Source organism: Megascapheus bottae, chromosome X (genome assembly GCF_031878675.1).
Source record: "Megascapheus bottae isolate mThoBot1 chromosome X, mThoBot2.hap1, whole genome shotgun sequence".
Taxonomy (NCBI): Eukaryota; Metazoa; Chordata; class Mammalia; order Rodentia; family Geomyidae; genus Megascapheus; species Megascapheus bottae.
Genome location: NC_143547.1, coordinates 74,121,413 through 74,138,810, shown reverse-complemented (window position 1 = coordinate 74,138,810; position 17,398 = coordinate 74,121,413). Strand labels below are relative to the sequence as shown.

General features: G+C 38.0%; 1 protein-coding gene across 5 annotated transcripts in view; it reads left to right on the top strand.

The window, feature by feature from the left end:
• Chrdl1 (chordin like 1) overlaps positions 1-17,398 on the top strand; it is a 126,265-nt gene that overhangs the window by 40,260 nt on the left and 68,607 nt on the right. For all 5 annotated transcript variants that reach the window (XM_090326062.1, XM_090326061.1, XM_090326059.1 and 2 more), the window contains one exon: positions 874-967. In XM_090326062.1, the coding sequence (XP_090182188.1) occupies positions 874-967 (94 nt within the window). The remainder of the gene's footprint in view (positions 1-873; positions 968-17,398) is intronic.

Here is a 17,398-nt window from a genome sequence, read left to right as displayed (position 1 = left end):
AATTATGGCATTCTTTTTGCCACATTCTTGATCTGACACATTGGAGACAGATAGCTAACCCTTGGAGGCTGAGACTTTGATGTCTACAGGGCAGTGTAAATGTTAATAAAATTCAAATACCAACAGCTCACACACTAGGCATCTTTTCTTTCTCCATGTGTTTCATCACCTTCTTTCCCCATAAGAGCCTGACAGATACAAGTAGCCTTTGCTTCAAAGGAATTATGGATGAGAAATGTAAATGTAAAATATACTTCCAAAGTCATCCTTTGTTCTAGCAATAGCTGAAAGCTGTCAAAGCTAGGGATCATCTAACAGAGAATCAGGCAGGAACCCAGTTGCCCCACCCAGGAGTACTAGCTAATCAGCTCAATTCCCAACTCTTAAAAAAATGTTGGCTGAAAAGTGAAATGAGGAGAGGAGTCACTCAGTCTACTGGACCAAGGCAGAGTTATATAGAATCCAGGATTCACGTGCTAGGGATGCCTTCTTGCACAGGGGTGGGTAGCAGCTCAGGGGACCCATTATTCATTATTCCTTCCCTTACATGCCATCAAGCAGATGATTACAAATTCAGACTGGGCTCTTGGAAAAGACATGCAGTGAGAATAGGGGAAGGGTAGAAATGCCACAGAGCCACGCCAGAGGAAGCCTCCCACAATTAATGGGAGGCTTTGAATATAGAACAGCCATGATCACAGCCATAGAATAACCTGCCAATAACTTTTCAATCTATCTAGCAGTGATGCTGGTGATGAGAAAAAGAAAAGTTCTTGCTGCATTCAGTTTCTTGAGTGACTGTTTCCCAAACTGGCACAATCCCAGTGACCTTTAAAAGACATTTCTGTTTACTTGGTGCCTTCTTTCTTTCAGAATGGGAATGTGCTTTGCAGCAGAGTCAGATGTCCAAATCTTCATTGCCTCTCTCCTGTGCATATTCCTCATCTGTGCTGCCCTCGCTGCCCAGGTAAAAGACTTCTTTTTCTCTTCATCCAATCCATCCCAAGTCCTCTGAAGGGAAGTTTCCATACAGAAATAACAATAGGACATATTTAGGCAGCTCAAATTGGCCTCTCAATACAGTTTACAGCCCATGTGAGACATGTAGACACCGATAAGTTACTGAGTAACTAGCAACAAATTTCCATTGGACCTTTAATCATTTAAAAGGCATTGCCAGATGTGTTGTAGGGACTGTAAACAACCTCATCTTGCCATGGACAGTAGGCATCAGGGAAGATGTACCATTGTGGCATGTGTCCTGTGCAAGTAGTGTTGGAATTGCATCTAAGCATACCTTGGAAATGATGAGGAGCTGTACATAAATCAAACGAACTGACCCAAAGAGGTTTATGACAGTATAAAGCTGACTGCCAGTTGACTCCTTCAGACTGCACAGTTATTACATTAAGAATAACTCTGGGGGGAGCCAGGCAGAAACATTTTCACATGGTTGCTAGGATGTTACCTTTCACAGTTTGTGGTTAGGGTAATTTTCTGAGGCAGGGGTTCTCTCAATGACATTTTGTTCCCTCCAAGTGAGGCCTGATTCCCACAGCAAAGACATGGAGACATGGAATGCTTCAGAGAATGCCTGTCATCCCATCCTCATTCCCAGAGAAAGCTATATGACCCTGTTTAGGTCTTCAGAGTAGAAGTGCTGTCATCCTATAGGGTGATTCTATGTTTCTCTGAAGCTCTCTTTTTTGCCAGTCCTGGGTCTTGAAATCAGGGCCTGGGCACTATCTTTGGCCTTTCTTAAGTCTAGTGCTCTACCACTTGAGCCACAACACGACTTGCAGCTTTTTCTGAATATGTGTTACAAAGGAATCAAACCTAGGGCTTACTGCATTCCAGGCAAGCACTCTACCACTAGGCCATGCTCCCAGACTGAGTTCTTGAGTTAAGAGTTCTTGCGTGGATTGGTTCCATATTTTTGCTATGGTAAATAGTGCTGCAATGAACATCGTTGTGCTAGTGGCTTTAGTATATCCTTGTTTCTGGACAATTGGGTAAATGCCTAGTAGTGGAATTGCTGGGTCATAGGGGAGCTCTATGTTTAGTTGATGAGTGGATCAACAAGATGTGGTATTTGTACACAATGGAATTCTATGCTGCTGTCAGAAAGAATGACATTGCCACATTTGTTAGGAAATGGAAAAGTGGAAAGTATAGGCTACCAATTATATTAAAGGAAAAAGTGTTGAAGCCTGGCGCTAATGGCTCGTGTTGCAATTTAGCTGGGTGCAGTGGCTCTCACCTGTAATCCTAGCTACTCGGTAGGCTGAGATCTGAGGATCCCAGTTCAAAGCCAGCCAGGGCACTAAAGACTTCAAGACTCATATCTCCAATTAACCACTAGAAAACTGGAACTGGTGCTGTTGCTCAAGGGTAGGGTGGTGGTTTGAGCTGAAGACCTCAGGGACAGCACCCAGTCCCAGAGTTCAGATCCTACAACCAACAAAAAATATGTTTCAATTGAGACCATAAATTACAGATAAAATTGAAAGAAGTAAATACTGTTGTGTTTAAAATGTAAAAAGTTTGCTTTGGGGAATACAGAAACTTTTATTTTTTTTCTTTTCTTACTTTTTGTTACAGCTTGTTTCTTTGTTAGGCCATTTTTCTTCTCATTAACTATTCAACAATTCTCTGTAAGTAATAATGATAACGTTCTTGAATTTCATGCACAAAAATAATTTGATTTTGCCCTCATTCTTGGAGACAGTTTGGCTGGTTATAAAATTATAGATGCATTTTCATTTTCCTTCAAGATTTTGAAGATATTACCTAATGACTTTGTGATTTTTTTTTTGTATGTCGATGAGAACTCTGTTGTTTGATCATAGTGTTCTTTTAAGTTCTTTTGTCTTCTCGGTCTAGCTTTTAAGATTTTCTCTTTCCTCTTTGCTGACCACAATGAGATATTTAAATGTGTGATTTATGTTTCTTTAGCCTGTTTAGAATGATGTTTTCAGTCAAAGGACTTATCTCTTCAATTTTAGTCATTTTTCTGAAAATTACCTTTTCTCCCTTTATCTTTTTTCTCTATGGCAAAATTGTCTTCGATGTATATTTTTGTATCTCATTTAATTTATTCTCTACATCTCTTAATATTGCCATAGGTTTTCCATTGTAACATATATCCCATAATGACATTACTTTATCTCTATTCTTCAATTCACAAATTCTTTCCATGCATACTATTTAGGATATATGTTGAGTTTTCTTTTTTTTTCTGCTGAGTATGTTCTGCATTTTTTATTGTAATTAGTAAAAGGGTTACATGATATTTGCCAGATAGAAGGTGCATTAATTCACATACATTGATACCCTTTCACATGTCTTGGTACCCATTTCCCTCCTCCCCACCCCCCACCCGTCTTGGTTTTCCCCCCTTCCCTATCAAATTTCAAATATCCAAATACAAATAAATTCAATATATCAGATAACAAAATGAGATACTATACCAATATGAGATAACCAAGGGACAGCAAAGGAGATGAGAGACAACATAGTACATTAAGGACAACAATCATTCATTATATTTTTTATAATATATTTTTTATTGTAATTAATAAAAGAGTTACATGATATTTGCCAGATAGAAGGTGCATTGATTCACATACATTGATACCCTTTCACATGTCTTGGTACCCATTACCCTCCCCCCCCCACCCTTTTTTATTTTCAATAACTATATTTTCTCCCAAGTTTGTAATTTTAAAAGTTTGCGTGTTGCTATCTTGTAATCTGCTACCATTTCTTGGGATATTAGTCCCTTTGTTTCTTTGAAATGTTAAATATTTATTTGAAACACACTTTAGATTGTTCATATATCTGTATTTTTATATAAATTCTGATCTTTTGTATGGCAGTTTTAGTTTTGTATTTTTCTTGAGTTTCTAGATTTTATTTAAGAACATTATCAATTGACACTGCATCTTGCATGAATTTTCTGTTCCTTTTGTAATGGTTGATCATTTTAGAACTTAGAGCGCAATTACTCTAAGTCAACTATTGGTACCTAAGTTTAGACTTCTCATGCTTGATTCTCTGCTTCTGTTGCCTTGTGTAATGTTAGTCTGTGAGAATGACCTTGAACCAGGACTTCAGTTACAACTTAGAAATTGTATTGGGTGTACAGAGCTGTCTGCCCCATTTCTATATGAGGAATATGATTTAATCTCCAAATATATTACTTAGTTTTCACTTATTATGGTAATATATAACTGAGAAGTGAGTCTAAAGGAGGAAAGATTATGTTTGTAGATACTGTGAGTTCAGTCTTTTTTGAAAAATTTTATTTTATTGTTGGGGTGATGGACACAGGGGTTACAGTTACATTCACCGGGTAGTGGGTACATTAGTTTTTGGACATTGTTACCCCTTCCCATGTTTTTCCCCCCTTACCTCTTACCCCCTCCCCCTAGTATTATTTTTCCCTTACTTTCCCAAATACACAATAAACATATGCAATATACCAAGTAACAATGCCAGGTATGGTAACAATATGAGATAAACCTTAAAAGGAACAGAAGAAAAAGAAATATCCTCACATAGTATATTAAGAACAACAAAGATAAAACTCTTGTTTCCATATCCCGGAGTTAATTTTGCTTAGCCTCATCCTTTGTGGACATATGCACATAGCTTTTGAGCTGTTATGATCCTCTAGAATCCTTTAGGATTCTCTGTTATCCTAAACATATGCTAATTGTCACAAATGAGGGAAACCATGGAGCCTATGTTTCTTTGGGTCTGGCTTACATCACTTAAACTGATATTTTCCAAGTCTTAATAAAAATTTCTTTGGGTTCCTGAGCTCAGAGATTTCTGTCCCTGATTACTTGGCAATGTTACCTTTAATCCTGAGGTGACACAGTGCATCATAGTATGAGTGTATGTTAGAGGACGAAGTTCACCTCATAGCAGCCAGGAAAGAATGGGAAAGGAGGAGAAGAAGCCCAACTTATCTGTACCTACTCCCAACTGCCATTGGACCATATAGCTTGGGACCAGGTTTATTGCTGTATTTCACTCTATATTTTATGTCCCAGAATATCATTTTAATAAAATTGTTTCAACTTTCATTCATTTATTTTTCAATTTTTTCATGTTATTACTCTTCTTTGTTTGGAAAATTACATATTTGACATATGGAATCAGAAAGTAAACAGTTATTCTTTCTTTCTATTAAAACTAAAAGGAAACAAATGAGCTTAAACAACAGCAGAGAGTGGAATGAGGTTTGATAAAAGGAAGAACATTGGGCCACAATCCCAGTATCCTAAATCCTACAATAAATGGATGTTAGTCTCCTTACTGAACTTTTATAGAAGCAAAACATACTCATTCATATGAGCTACAGCTGTGGTAGTCCTTTGAGACTGGGAATGGATATGATGACTCTTCTGAACTTTTTCCAGCCCAGTGATTGTTAGGCATGAAGAAACTCATGCCTTCAGGGCCACAGAAATATTTTGTGAAAGTAAGGGGCTCTAGTTTTCTGTCTTAATCCAGTAGAGGTACTATGATGGAAATACCTCACTTAAAAATAGAATAGATAATTAACAAATTCTACAGCAAAAAGAGAAAGGTGTATATATGTGTGTGTGTGTGTGTGTGTGTGTGTGTGTGTGTGTGTGTGTGTGTGTGGTAGTGTTTTCTCACATTGTTCAATAACAATGTAACACAGGGAAACATTCAGCTAGATAGTCACAGCCTCATGCTGGAAGTCATTTTCCACTGGAATAGACAGAGGCACCATCTCTTCCCATTTATCTCTGAGTTTTCCTTCATTCTTATTTTCTAAACTCCTTACCTGTGAAGCTTCCAAAGCTTCCTTACCTTCCAAAGCTCTTTCCTATATTTGAATATGTTTTCTGCAGTTCCTGTTACATCAGAGATTATATGTCTACTTCTTTTTCTAGAATTATCAGAAAGACATCTGTATTGGTTTCCATAAATAGCAAATAAAAATTTGTTTTCTGCAGCACTTATCCTAATCTCTTCTTTTTTTGCCAGTCCTGGAGCTTTAATTCAGGGCCTGAGCTCTGTCCCTGGGCTTTCTCAAGGCTAGCACTCTACCACTTGAGCAACAGTACCACTTCTGGCTTTTTCTGTGTATATGATACCCAGGAATCGAACCTAGGTCTTTGTGCATGCTAGATAAGCACTCTACCTCTAGGCTACTCTCCCAGCCCCTTTGTCCTAATCTCTATGGATTAGGTCAAGTCTTGATCATATACCACAGATGTCTGTAGGGCCCATCATTACTGGTAGGACATGTAAGCTGAACATTCTTTAAAGAAAAGTAAAATATACACAGGAGTCTATCAAGTCATTACTTTCTTCCTGCTCTCTAAGTAGGACATAATGTGGTCCTTGATAATCAGAGATTTGTAGGGATTAAATATTTTCTCTTAGAAGAATGAAGTAGCAAAAGGAGAAGAGGTAGAGAAACTGTATCACTTCTTTCATATACATATATATATATATATATATATATATAATTTTTATCACCAAAGAAAGATTTTTCTACTGAGCAGGAACCTAAATTGTGATACTGTCTATTAAATGGTCATTCCACTGAGGATTTGCTATTCAGAATTAACAAATTTGGGTTCCCTTGGAGGCATTCCAGCATTCCTGGACTATTAAAGAGCTGTTATAAAATTGCCAAAATAACTGATTTGATCTGGTTACCAGGGACCTAATCCACAATTTCTTTTCGGTTAGGTGTGAAAAAGTTTGACTCTATGAAATGGTTTTATTAGGGATAGTGACAGTGTGGTTTGCCAGGAGAGGCACTCCTTACCAAGTCTTTTAAATTCCAGATAAGTTAAAAAAATAAACTTTCCAGTGGTGCTGCATAGTCTCATAAGGAGAAGGCTGGAAAGCCCTATGTCATTATTTTTCAGTGGTAGTTTGTGAGTGGACTAATAAACACAGGAATTTTTTAAATATTATGCATTTCTAAAAATCTATATGTTCTGCTCAGCTGTATACTGAAAAAGATAGAGCTTTAAAAATGAGTCTGGAGGGCCAGGAGTTTGGCCTACTGGCTTGCCTAGCATGCCCAAAGACCTGGGTTCGATTCCTCGGTACCACATACATAGAAAAGGTTGGAAGTGGTGCTGTGGTTCAAGTGGTAGAGCTCTCTAGCTTTGAGAAAGTCCAAGGACATTGCTCCGGCCCTCAGCTCAAGTCCGGGACTGGCAAAAAAAAATGAGTCTGGAGAAATACCACTCAAAACTTAGCCACCAGAATAGTGGCAAAACAGTTATACTAATAAAAGAGTATTACAGGGCACTGGTTCCTCATGCCTATAATCCTAGCAATTTAGGAGACTGAGATCTGAGGATTGCAGTTGGAAGCCAGCCCAAGCAGGAAAGTCTATTAGACTCCAGTCTCCAATAAACCACTCGAAAAGAGCCAGAAGTGGCACTGTGGCTCAAATGGTCAAGCTCAAAAGAAGTTAAGGGACAGCAATCAGGTCTTGAGTTCAAGCCCCAGAACTGGCTAAGAACATCAACAAAACACACACACACACACACACACACACACACACACACACACACACACAGAGAGAGAGAGAGAGAGAGAGAGAGAGAGAGAGAGAGAGAGAGAGAGAGAGAGAGAGAGAGAGAGAGAGAGAATATAGGCTTCACTTTATTAATGGTGACACTGGCTTGAAGGAAGGACTGAGACTGTTGAGTTAATAGAAACAAGAGAAAATACACAAGCATAACAGAATCACAATCTAAACACCAAAAAGCTAGAGAATGTGGCCAAAAAGAATTAAAGGAGAAAAAAAATAGGACAGAGTACTATTATTTCTTCTTAGATTTCTGATTTCTGTTGAGTTAATGTAGTGGGCAATCAGCTACTGTCAGTAGCATAAATTATTAATATTCTGAGAAAATTGTATATGAATGAAAGTGGTTTACATTTTACATTACTTTTTTTAAAACACATAGACACACAGATACATGAACACAAAAATACACAGAGAGCTTTGCATAGTACAAATCTATACTATAGCAGAACAGGCTACAAAAGGCTAAAGCTAGAGCTGGGCACCAGTGGTTCATTCCTAAAGCATAGTTATTCAGGAGGCCGAGATCTGTGACCTGTAGTTTGGAGCCAGCCCACATAGACAAATCTAACAAATTCTTATCTCTAAGTAACCAGCCTTGAGTGAGATTATGAGGCCCAGTGTTTGAGTTTCAGTACCAGGATAAAAAGTTATATATGTGTTGTTTTACCTTTGACAGTTTTTTTTTTAAATAACTTTAGGGAAGCTTTGTTTTCATCTCTCTCAAGTGGCTGACTTGTCTGTGGCTGCTGAAAAGAGAGGTTACCTTTGACAGTTTTGAGAGTTGAAGATCACCTGACCATTCTGAAACTGGCTTTTGGTCTTTCAACACTGACCTTGAGAATTTTGCCCTTTACTCCACCCCATGCATTTGTCTAAAAAGAGGTTTTGTTTTATAGCTATGTCTGTGATTTCCAATATTACAATAATTAAGATGTGAAGTGTTGTTTTTGCTCCCTCTAGATTTTTAGGGCATAAGTTCAAGGAGGAGTTTTTTGTTTTTGTTGTAGTAAAGTGCATATAACATTAAATTCACAATTTGAATGTGTGGAATTCAGTGATATGAAGAACATTTACGATGTTGTTCAACCATCACCACTAATTTAGTTCCTGAAATTTTCACTATCCTAAAAGCATGAACTATGTATATTACAAGTCACTTTTTTTATTTTCTGTTTCACTCAGCTCTTCACAACAATTAATTTACTGTCTCTGTAAATTGCCAATGTGGATTTCACACAAATCACACTGTATTCTATTTTCTTCTAGATTCTTTTACTTGCCATTATGCTTTCAAATCTCTTGTACATGTTGTAGCATATACCAGTATTTCAATCCTTTTCATGACCGAATAATAATTTATTGTATGGTTATACCACTTTCATTTATGAATTCATTAGTTGATGGTCATCATCAGGGTTGTATCGACTCTTTTCTGTGAACAAATCTGCTAAAAGCACATGCCACACGAAAGTTATATCCAAATACTTGTAGCAGATTTGTAAATAGAGTAAAGTGGAATTCCTGGGTCATGTGATAATTCTATATTTAACATACTGAAAAATGTTGCCCATATTTTAAGCTTCCCTTTTCTTCTGGCTCCTCTTGTTATCTCCTACCTGCCATTATCATGGGGTTGTTGTTGACTTACTGCTGTTGCCAACATGCTGCTGTTGCCATTATGCCTGCCTTATCTCTACCCTTTTCACCTTTCATATTCTGTCCTGTTCTGAATTCTATGACCGTCTGCCACTTAGATTTTTATCGAAAATATCAATTATTTGTAAAGAATAACAGCCAGTTAGCTTGTCCTTTTGCTTTAGCAGCCTGAGAATAAAGACAATAATTGATCAACAGCCAGTGCTTTGCTGCAAAAGATTTATGGGAGTTTAAAAGAAACAAAATGAATATTGAAATAAAAAAGAAACAAAATGAAGTAAAATCCTTGCCAAGTATAATCACACATGTTTTGTATCCCACTATTTGGAGGATGAGGCAGGAGGATTGTGAGTTTAAGGAAAGCCTGAGTTGTATGGTGAAATAGAACAACAACCACAAAAAAAACACCCCTTTCTGACCAAAGCTTTCCAAAATCCTCACAATTCTAAAATGCTATTCACTGTATATCAGAGGTTTTATGTTATTACTACTGCTATTTTATTATTGTTAACATCCTTATATTGTCTGTTGCTAAGAGTTGCCAGAGATGAGGTCCACCACTGATTATTACAGCCTCTATATCTATACATACCACTCTCACAGACCCTTTTAACTTTTTTCCACACTTGGTTTCCATTAGTTTGGCTCATATACTTGTCCTTGAACACTTACTAAAAATCAAATGATCAAAAGTAATTTTTTTAAAGAATGTGATTTTCTGTTATTATGTCAGAAGTCCTGGGTTATATGAAAATAAGACTTGTAGGGGGAATTAGCTTTTCATTGTGGTAGATAATGTTTCATATTAAGAAATTTTCAATATTATAACGGTTTTCTTTAGATTACATGCCCAGAGTTTGCCCTAAGGAACATAGTTTTATGGGATGGTAAGAGTGTTTCCTTGGGCAAATACTTATATTGTGAAATAGATTTCAGAGTTTCCAACTAAAACAAACTTAAACTTTCAATATTCAATTTCCTAGATCCTTTAACATATTACTATACTTTATTAATATACTCATAAATGTAATAGAATACAAAGTGTTTCAGCTCTAGGACTCAAAATTATTTTTTATGGTTTTAAGGACTGAACTCGGTACCTAATACATGCTAGGCTAGCTTTCTGACAGTTGAATCATGCCTCCAGTTCAGGATGTTTATTGTAGAGCATTTTGTAAGATTCATGTTCTTTAGTATATGCTATAAGAAGTATTAGATCATACCATTTAGTCCCTAGAATTTATTCATGTAAACAGTATCTTAACTTAGAGGAGTTCATTAGGTCCTAAGCTCATCCTATGTGCTAAATTTTTAACAGTTTAAGAATAAGCTTGGACATTTGATAAAATGATGAGTACCAGTCCCTAAATTAAAAATTTGAGTTGAGTTGGACTACATTTAAAACAAGCATCCTATTATTTCTGATCACTTGGACTGAGGAATGCACCAAAGTAATAGGGCCCAAGAGAGACTTTCAGAAAGGAGGTCAGAAGATTCTAGAAAGCGGTCCTGGATAAGACTTCGTAAAAAAAAGGGAGGGCCCCCATTTGTAAGGAAATGGAAAGACTTAGAAAAAATCATATTAAGTGAAGTAAGCCAGACTCAAAGGAACATAGGCTCAATGGTTTCCCTCATTTGTCATAATCAGTAGAAACCTTGGGCTCTCCTAGCAGAGATTTACAATAGAGCAAAACCTAGATACACAAGGCTATATAGTAGACACAAAAATTAAAAGACCCCCAGGATATAGAAACAAAAGCCATATAATGAGTGATTGTTGTCCTTAATGTACTATATTATCTCTCATCTCTTTTGCTGTTCCTTGTTTATCTCATATTGTTACCTTGTTATCTGAATGATGTAATGCACGTTCTATCTGGTGAATATAATGTAACCCTTCTATTAATTACAATAAAAATATATGAAAAAAGGGAGGGACCTGGGAATCCGCAAAGGGCTATGGACAATATGACAACATTGTCTGATAATGGGGAAGGTAGGCACCCTGGAAGTAATTTGTACATGTGGCATTTGCCAAAGTCCAACTATGCAGTAGTAATGTGTGTAGCATGCCATCTGGCCTGACACCCCTGCTTGCCCAGTGTTCCCACCCAAAGCTTTTCTCTTCTGCTACTATGAACATACAGGGCCACTGGCTGTCACGTCCACAAAGCACGCCCCTCCATGGGGAGCACCCCCTTCTACCCCACCCATCGTTCATGACTTGCTGTTGGCCAGAAATGAATGGCATTTCTCGGAACTGGCCCAGGAATTTCTGCTGATAAACAAATGAAAGTCTCAAAGGGAAAAGCAATCAACGTAGTTTAAAATAAAATCAGTGTTTTCAGCTTAGTCTGTTTTCAACTTCATTTGAAATAAAATTCACATCTAGGGTATTTTGAGGAAAAGTAAAAGTCCTTTAATGGGCTTTCATCCTAGATGCAGGACTACTAACTTGAACCAAAGTTCTACTTGAGTGAGTAGAGGAAGTGATTGGTACCTTGATTGCCTGTGATCTGTGATTACAAGGCCTGTTGAGCTAGTGTATCAAGCTTGCTCACTACCACCCCCACTTGCCGACCAAGTTGCCTGACACCTGAAATTGTCAATTACATCTTACATGTTAGTTTTAATTCTTTGTTGGTTTTTTTTTTTTTTGAGTTGGTTGTAGGGCTTGAACTCTGGGCCTGGGCACTACTGGGCACTGTCCCGGAACTATTCAGTTCAAGGTTACCACCCTACCACTGGGCCTGGCTATTGTCTCTGACCTCTTCAGCTCAAGACTACCATCCTACCATGAGGCAAGCCCCACTTCCATATTCTAGAGGTTAATTTGAGATAAGAGTCTCATGTTCTTTAGTGCCCCAGCTTGTTTTGAACCACGATCCTCAGATCTCAGCCTCCTGAGCAGCTAAGTTTACAACTGTGAGCCACCGCACCCACTTCAGCTTTAACTCTTGATATGTGCATAGGTCTTTGACAGTGGTAAACTCAACTCTTGATAATCATAGTTAATATAATTAGAACAGACACTCTAGAAAACAGAATTTGATTGTAGAGTGAAAAGGCTGTGCTGGGGAAAAGATCCCAAGGTTACCAGCTAAGATGAGCCCCTGAATGAGTTTTGGACATTTAGAACATGAAAGAGGAATCTGGGAAATCAGACAACTCTTTTTGACAGTGCTGGGGAACATCAAACCTCCTCCAAAGATTAAAAGTTAGTTAGTTCTCTATTCATGGTAGAGGACACACTGGTTCCTAGGATGATTTGTCAACTCCCCAAATTTTGACTCTGGAATTGTTGATTTCAAACGGATGTGTTCTCAAAGTAACCAAATATACTTATTATCTAGTGCCTAGAGCCAAAGGGTTTCAGTTCAACATTTTGGATGTAAAATAGCTATAACCCCAAAGGTTTGCCAGATTATTTGAAACCACTAAGATAAATAGCAGTTCTTATTAGAATAATTTTGTCTGAATTCTGTGTTTAACTTTTTACACTGTCAGATATTCACTAAAATTATTTTAGAAACTGGAAGGCTTGGGATACTGGTTATTGAGATATATTCCAACATCCACCTCTTCATGGGGCTCCATTTTTTTATTTATTTTATTTTTTGCCAGTCCTGGGCTTGCGCTCAGGGTCTGAGCACTGTCCTTGGACTTTCTCAAGGCTAGAGCACCACTTTCAGCTTTTTTTCTATGTATGTGGTGCTGAGGAATTGAACCTGGGTCTTCGTGCATGCTTGGCAAACACTCTACCACTAGGCCAAACTCCCAGCCCTTATTTTATTTTTTATTGTCAGGGTAATATATAGAGGGGTTATAGTTACATTCACCAGATAGTAGGTGCGTTACTTCTCACACATTGATACCTCTTCTCATGTTTTTGTCCCCATTTCCCTCCCCCATCACCTCCCAATCATCTTGTTTCCCCCTTCCCTTTCCTATTTCAAATAAACAAATAAACGTATATATAATATACCAGGTAACAAAATCAGATACAATAAGTAGTGTATTTTCCAGATGGCTGAATGTTTGTCATCCCTTGTCTTTGCCACATACTCATTAAGACAAAAGCAGTGGAAAGTAGTTTAGTAATCTATGTGTGACTGCTTGCAAAATGTTTTTTCAAGAGCTTTACTCCCAGAACTGGGACTGTCTATGAAGTAAATATACAGTTTTACACCTTTAAGAAATAATTCTAAATCCAAATTGCTTTCAGGAGGTAGATGGGAGATTATATTTGAGGTGAAAGGGAATAGAAATTTTTTAGATATGAAGGTGAATCTCCACACAAACCCTCTTATCTTTCCATTAACAAATACATACAGCTTTGATTTCTCCACACTCACAAATCATGCCTCCAGGAATCATAGGCCAAATCACAGTCCACACTCACCACTACCTGTTCATATGTTCTATTCATTTATTGTTTTAATAGAAGAGAAATAGAGGTTATGAAGTACAAAGCAGGGAAATATAACTTTGTTTCCTCCTTGATTTCTTCATATTCTCTCTCCTTCCTTCCATCTGTTCTTTCCTTTTTATTTTATCCTTTTTCTATTTAAAATTTTATTTTATCATAGTAAAGCATATATAATATAAATTAACCATTTAAGCAATTTAAGTGTACATTTAATAGTATCAAAAACATCTACATTTTTGTACTACCATCCACACCCCAGAACAGTCCATTTCCAGAAGTTTCTGGTTTTCCCAAACTGGAACTCTACCAACTAAACATAAATTCTCTTCTTCTGTACCCCACCTCACCTTTCTGATATCCATCAATCAATTGTTTTTCTATGAATTTGAATACTTGAATTATCTCATGTTAGCAGAATCATACACTGTTTGACCTTTGGGGACTGATATTGTTTCCTGTAGTATTGTTTTGAAGGTTAATCTGTGTGATGAGTTCTTTTCCATCATATATTGAGACTAAGGATGTGAATGCATTAGAGAAGAGGTCAATGACAGATCTGAAGAAATAAAATCTTATGGCAACCAAGCAGTCTCAGAGGAAACAAGCAAATGTTGATTTTCACATGCTTCGAATAATGAGGAGGATTCCAGAGACCACATTCTCTTTGACAATGAAAGGCATAACAAGCAGTAACTAGCATTAATGGATGTAGAAACTTCTATGCTTCAAAAGACAGACATACTTCTTCTTAATGTTTTCTAGGGAACTTCAATGAGTGTCATTCATTATGAGCTGATTACCAGCTTTAGTCATAGAAAAATATCCCTGTTTTGCTCTAAGTGAAAAGTACATTTTTGAAATGCCCCTCTGGCATTATCCTCTGAGGAAATCATGTCTGGAGATATTCAATATGATTTTATTATATGAGTTTGAGGAGGCTCACACCTGTAATCCTAGCTACTCAAGAGGCTGAGGTCAAAGGATTGTGGTTCAAAGCTAGCCCAGGCAGGAAAGTCCATCTCCAATTAACCACAAAAAAATCTGGAAGTGGAGCAGTGGCTCAAGTTTTAGAGTGCTAGCCTTGAGCACAAAAGCTGAAGAAGGAGCATGCCCAGGCGGTCCCACCCCTCCCCCCCACCAGACTGAAACACACACAAAAAAGATGGTTTTATTATAGAAATACTATTAAAGGATTAGAGTATCAAACCTATGAGACAATGTTGAAGGAAAACTGTAATTACTGAGCCTGGTGAAAGAAATACAGAGGAGACTTCAGTTGGTTTCAGAAAGATAAAATAACTTTCTCATTCCATTTCTAAAAGGGAGAATGGTCAGAGATGAATTTGAGCATAAGAAAACTAGTCATAAAGAGGTATTTCTGGCATTAATAAGAGGAACAAAGTAATTTAAAACTAATGTAAAGTTAATTGCAAGCTTAATATTGATTAAAAGTGAAACAGAAAAATGTACAAATGCATGCAAAACAATTCCGTTAATAGAAATGGGCAAAACCAAACTCTCTCATCTAGAATTGTGTATAAATGTGATGAAAAACACTTTACAAAGTGTAAATAAGTATATTATATAAGTAAGATACTATTCCACAATGGAAAAGAGGAATTGAAATCCTAGTTCCCCAGATTGCATCTGGACAGGGACATGTTATGAAAAAGCTGGAAGCTTAGCATTCTGGTATTTGGTCATACAGATCCCAGTGACAGTAACTCTAGCCAGACAGTAACCATATGTTTCTAGCATCCCCTTTACCTTGCCTTTCCATTGTCTTATAACACATTCTCAGGGGCGCCTTGAATGACTGTGCTACTCAATAAGGCTGACATTTAAAGGTGAGCAATCCTTTAACAGAAACATGCAGTAATGCTGAGAATGGACTCACAGACAAGGTGAAAAGTCTTGAGCCTAACTTAAAACCTTGAAAGGACTGTTGTTTTTGGCCAGGCTGCAGTAATTCCAATTCATCAGTGAACAGGATTCATTGTACTCTCATGTGCTCATTAACAGCTATCATTCTTGTGCACACTGGCCAGGACTGCTTTGCTCTTTCCTTTCTTAATTTATGCATTGGTGGAAACCTGTCATCTACCACCTCGTGAATGAGCACCCCATGACCTTGTTGCAGAGGGCTGTTCAGACCACTGAGATAAGGGAAATAGCTATTACTGTAGGGCTGCTTCCAAACCAAGAAAGACTGACTTTGATCCAGTTCTCCCAGGGCTTTGGAACTGTTTTGGTTATTACAGTGATGTGATAGGGCATGGCACTGGCATTTAGTGGGCAGTACTTGAGTAGGAGCACAATGCAGTGAAGAAGTGTCCCACAAAAAATTCCAGTGGCAACCCTTTCACCCTATTTGTGGAAGGATAGCTGTTTGTTGCAGAGAAGCACAGGGAAAGGAGTTGCCTAACTAGAATTTAGTGGTATGAATCCCATTGTTTATTTTCTTACTCCATCATTCACTAATTTCACAAACATTACAGAATGTAAACTTTATGCTAGGTGTCAGATTTGTTTTGAGAATCCCTGTCTCAAAGAACCCACACCACAGTGAGGACAGCAGGCATAACAAGAGTGTTAAAACAGAACATTATAAGCACACTAGTATAGAAGTGTGGACAAGGCCTGTAGAGGCAAAGAAAAGAGAAAGACACAAGCTACAATAGCCAGAAAGTCAGAAAAGGTCTTAAAGAGAAGTTGACATTCGAGCCAGGTTCTGACAGACCAATGGGACTTTGCCAGTTGGAGAAGGGGAAAGCGGGAGGACACATACAAAGCCATATGTGTGACCTATGACTGCAGTTGAGTATAGTCTGTGCAGGAAGAAGGAAGCTGGAAATGTCACAGTGAGAGAGGCCTAGTCTCAGAGGACCTTCTTTGTATGTTCTATCACTGGACGTGTGTGTGTGTGTGTGTGTGTGTGTGTGTGTGTGTGTGTGTGTGTGAGAGAGAGAGAGAGAGAGAGAGAGAGAGAGAGAGAGAGAGAGAGAGAGAGAGAGAGTGAATGAGAGAGACAGAGACAGAGACAGAGACAGACAGAGACAGACAGAAACAGACAGACAGACAGACAGACAGAGACAGAGAGACAGAGACAGAGACAGAGACAGAGAGAAAGAGAGAGAGAGATGAGACAGAGAGAGACAGAGAGACAGAGAGAGACAGAGAGAGAGACAGAGAGAGACAGAGAGAGAGACAGAGACAGACAGAGAGAGAGAGAGAGAGAGAGAGAGAGAGAGAGAGAGAGAGAGAGAGAGAATAGAACCATAACAGGAACAGGCTCCACCTGAACAGATTGTGAGGATAACTGAAGGCATGTAAGTTGTTTGGCACATAGTCTAGTCCATAACAAACCATCAGTAAACTTAACTTATTTTTAGCTGGGTGCTGGTGGCTCACACCTATATAGTCTTATCTTCCAAGGAGGCTGAGATCTAAGGATCAAGGTTCAAAGCCCATCTGGACAGAGAAGTCTATGAAATTCATTTTCAGTAACCTACCAATAAAAGCCAAAACTAAAGCTGTGGTGACTGAAGTGGTGGAGCAATAAAAGTTCAGAGACAGTGCCTAGGCCCTGAGTACAAGCCTCAGAACGAGCTATACTTTTATTATTTCAGTGTAAAGTAGACCAGGTGGAGGTGTAAATTTTATGCTAATACTTGATGGCCATGTGTGGCCAGTTTTAAATATCTCAGTAG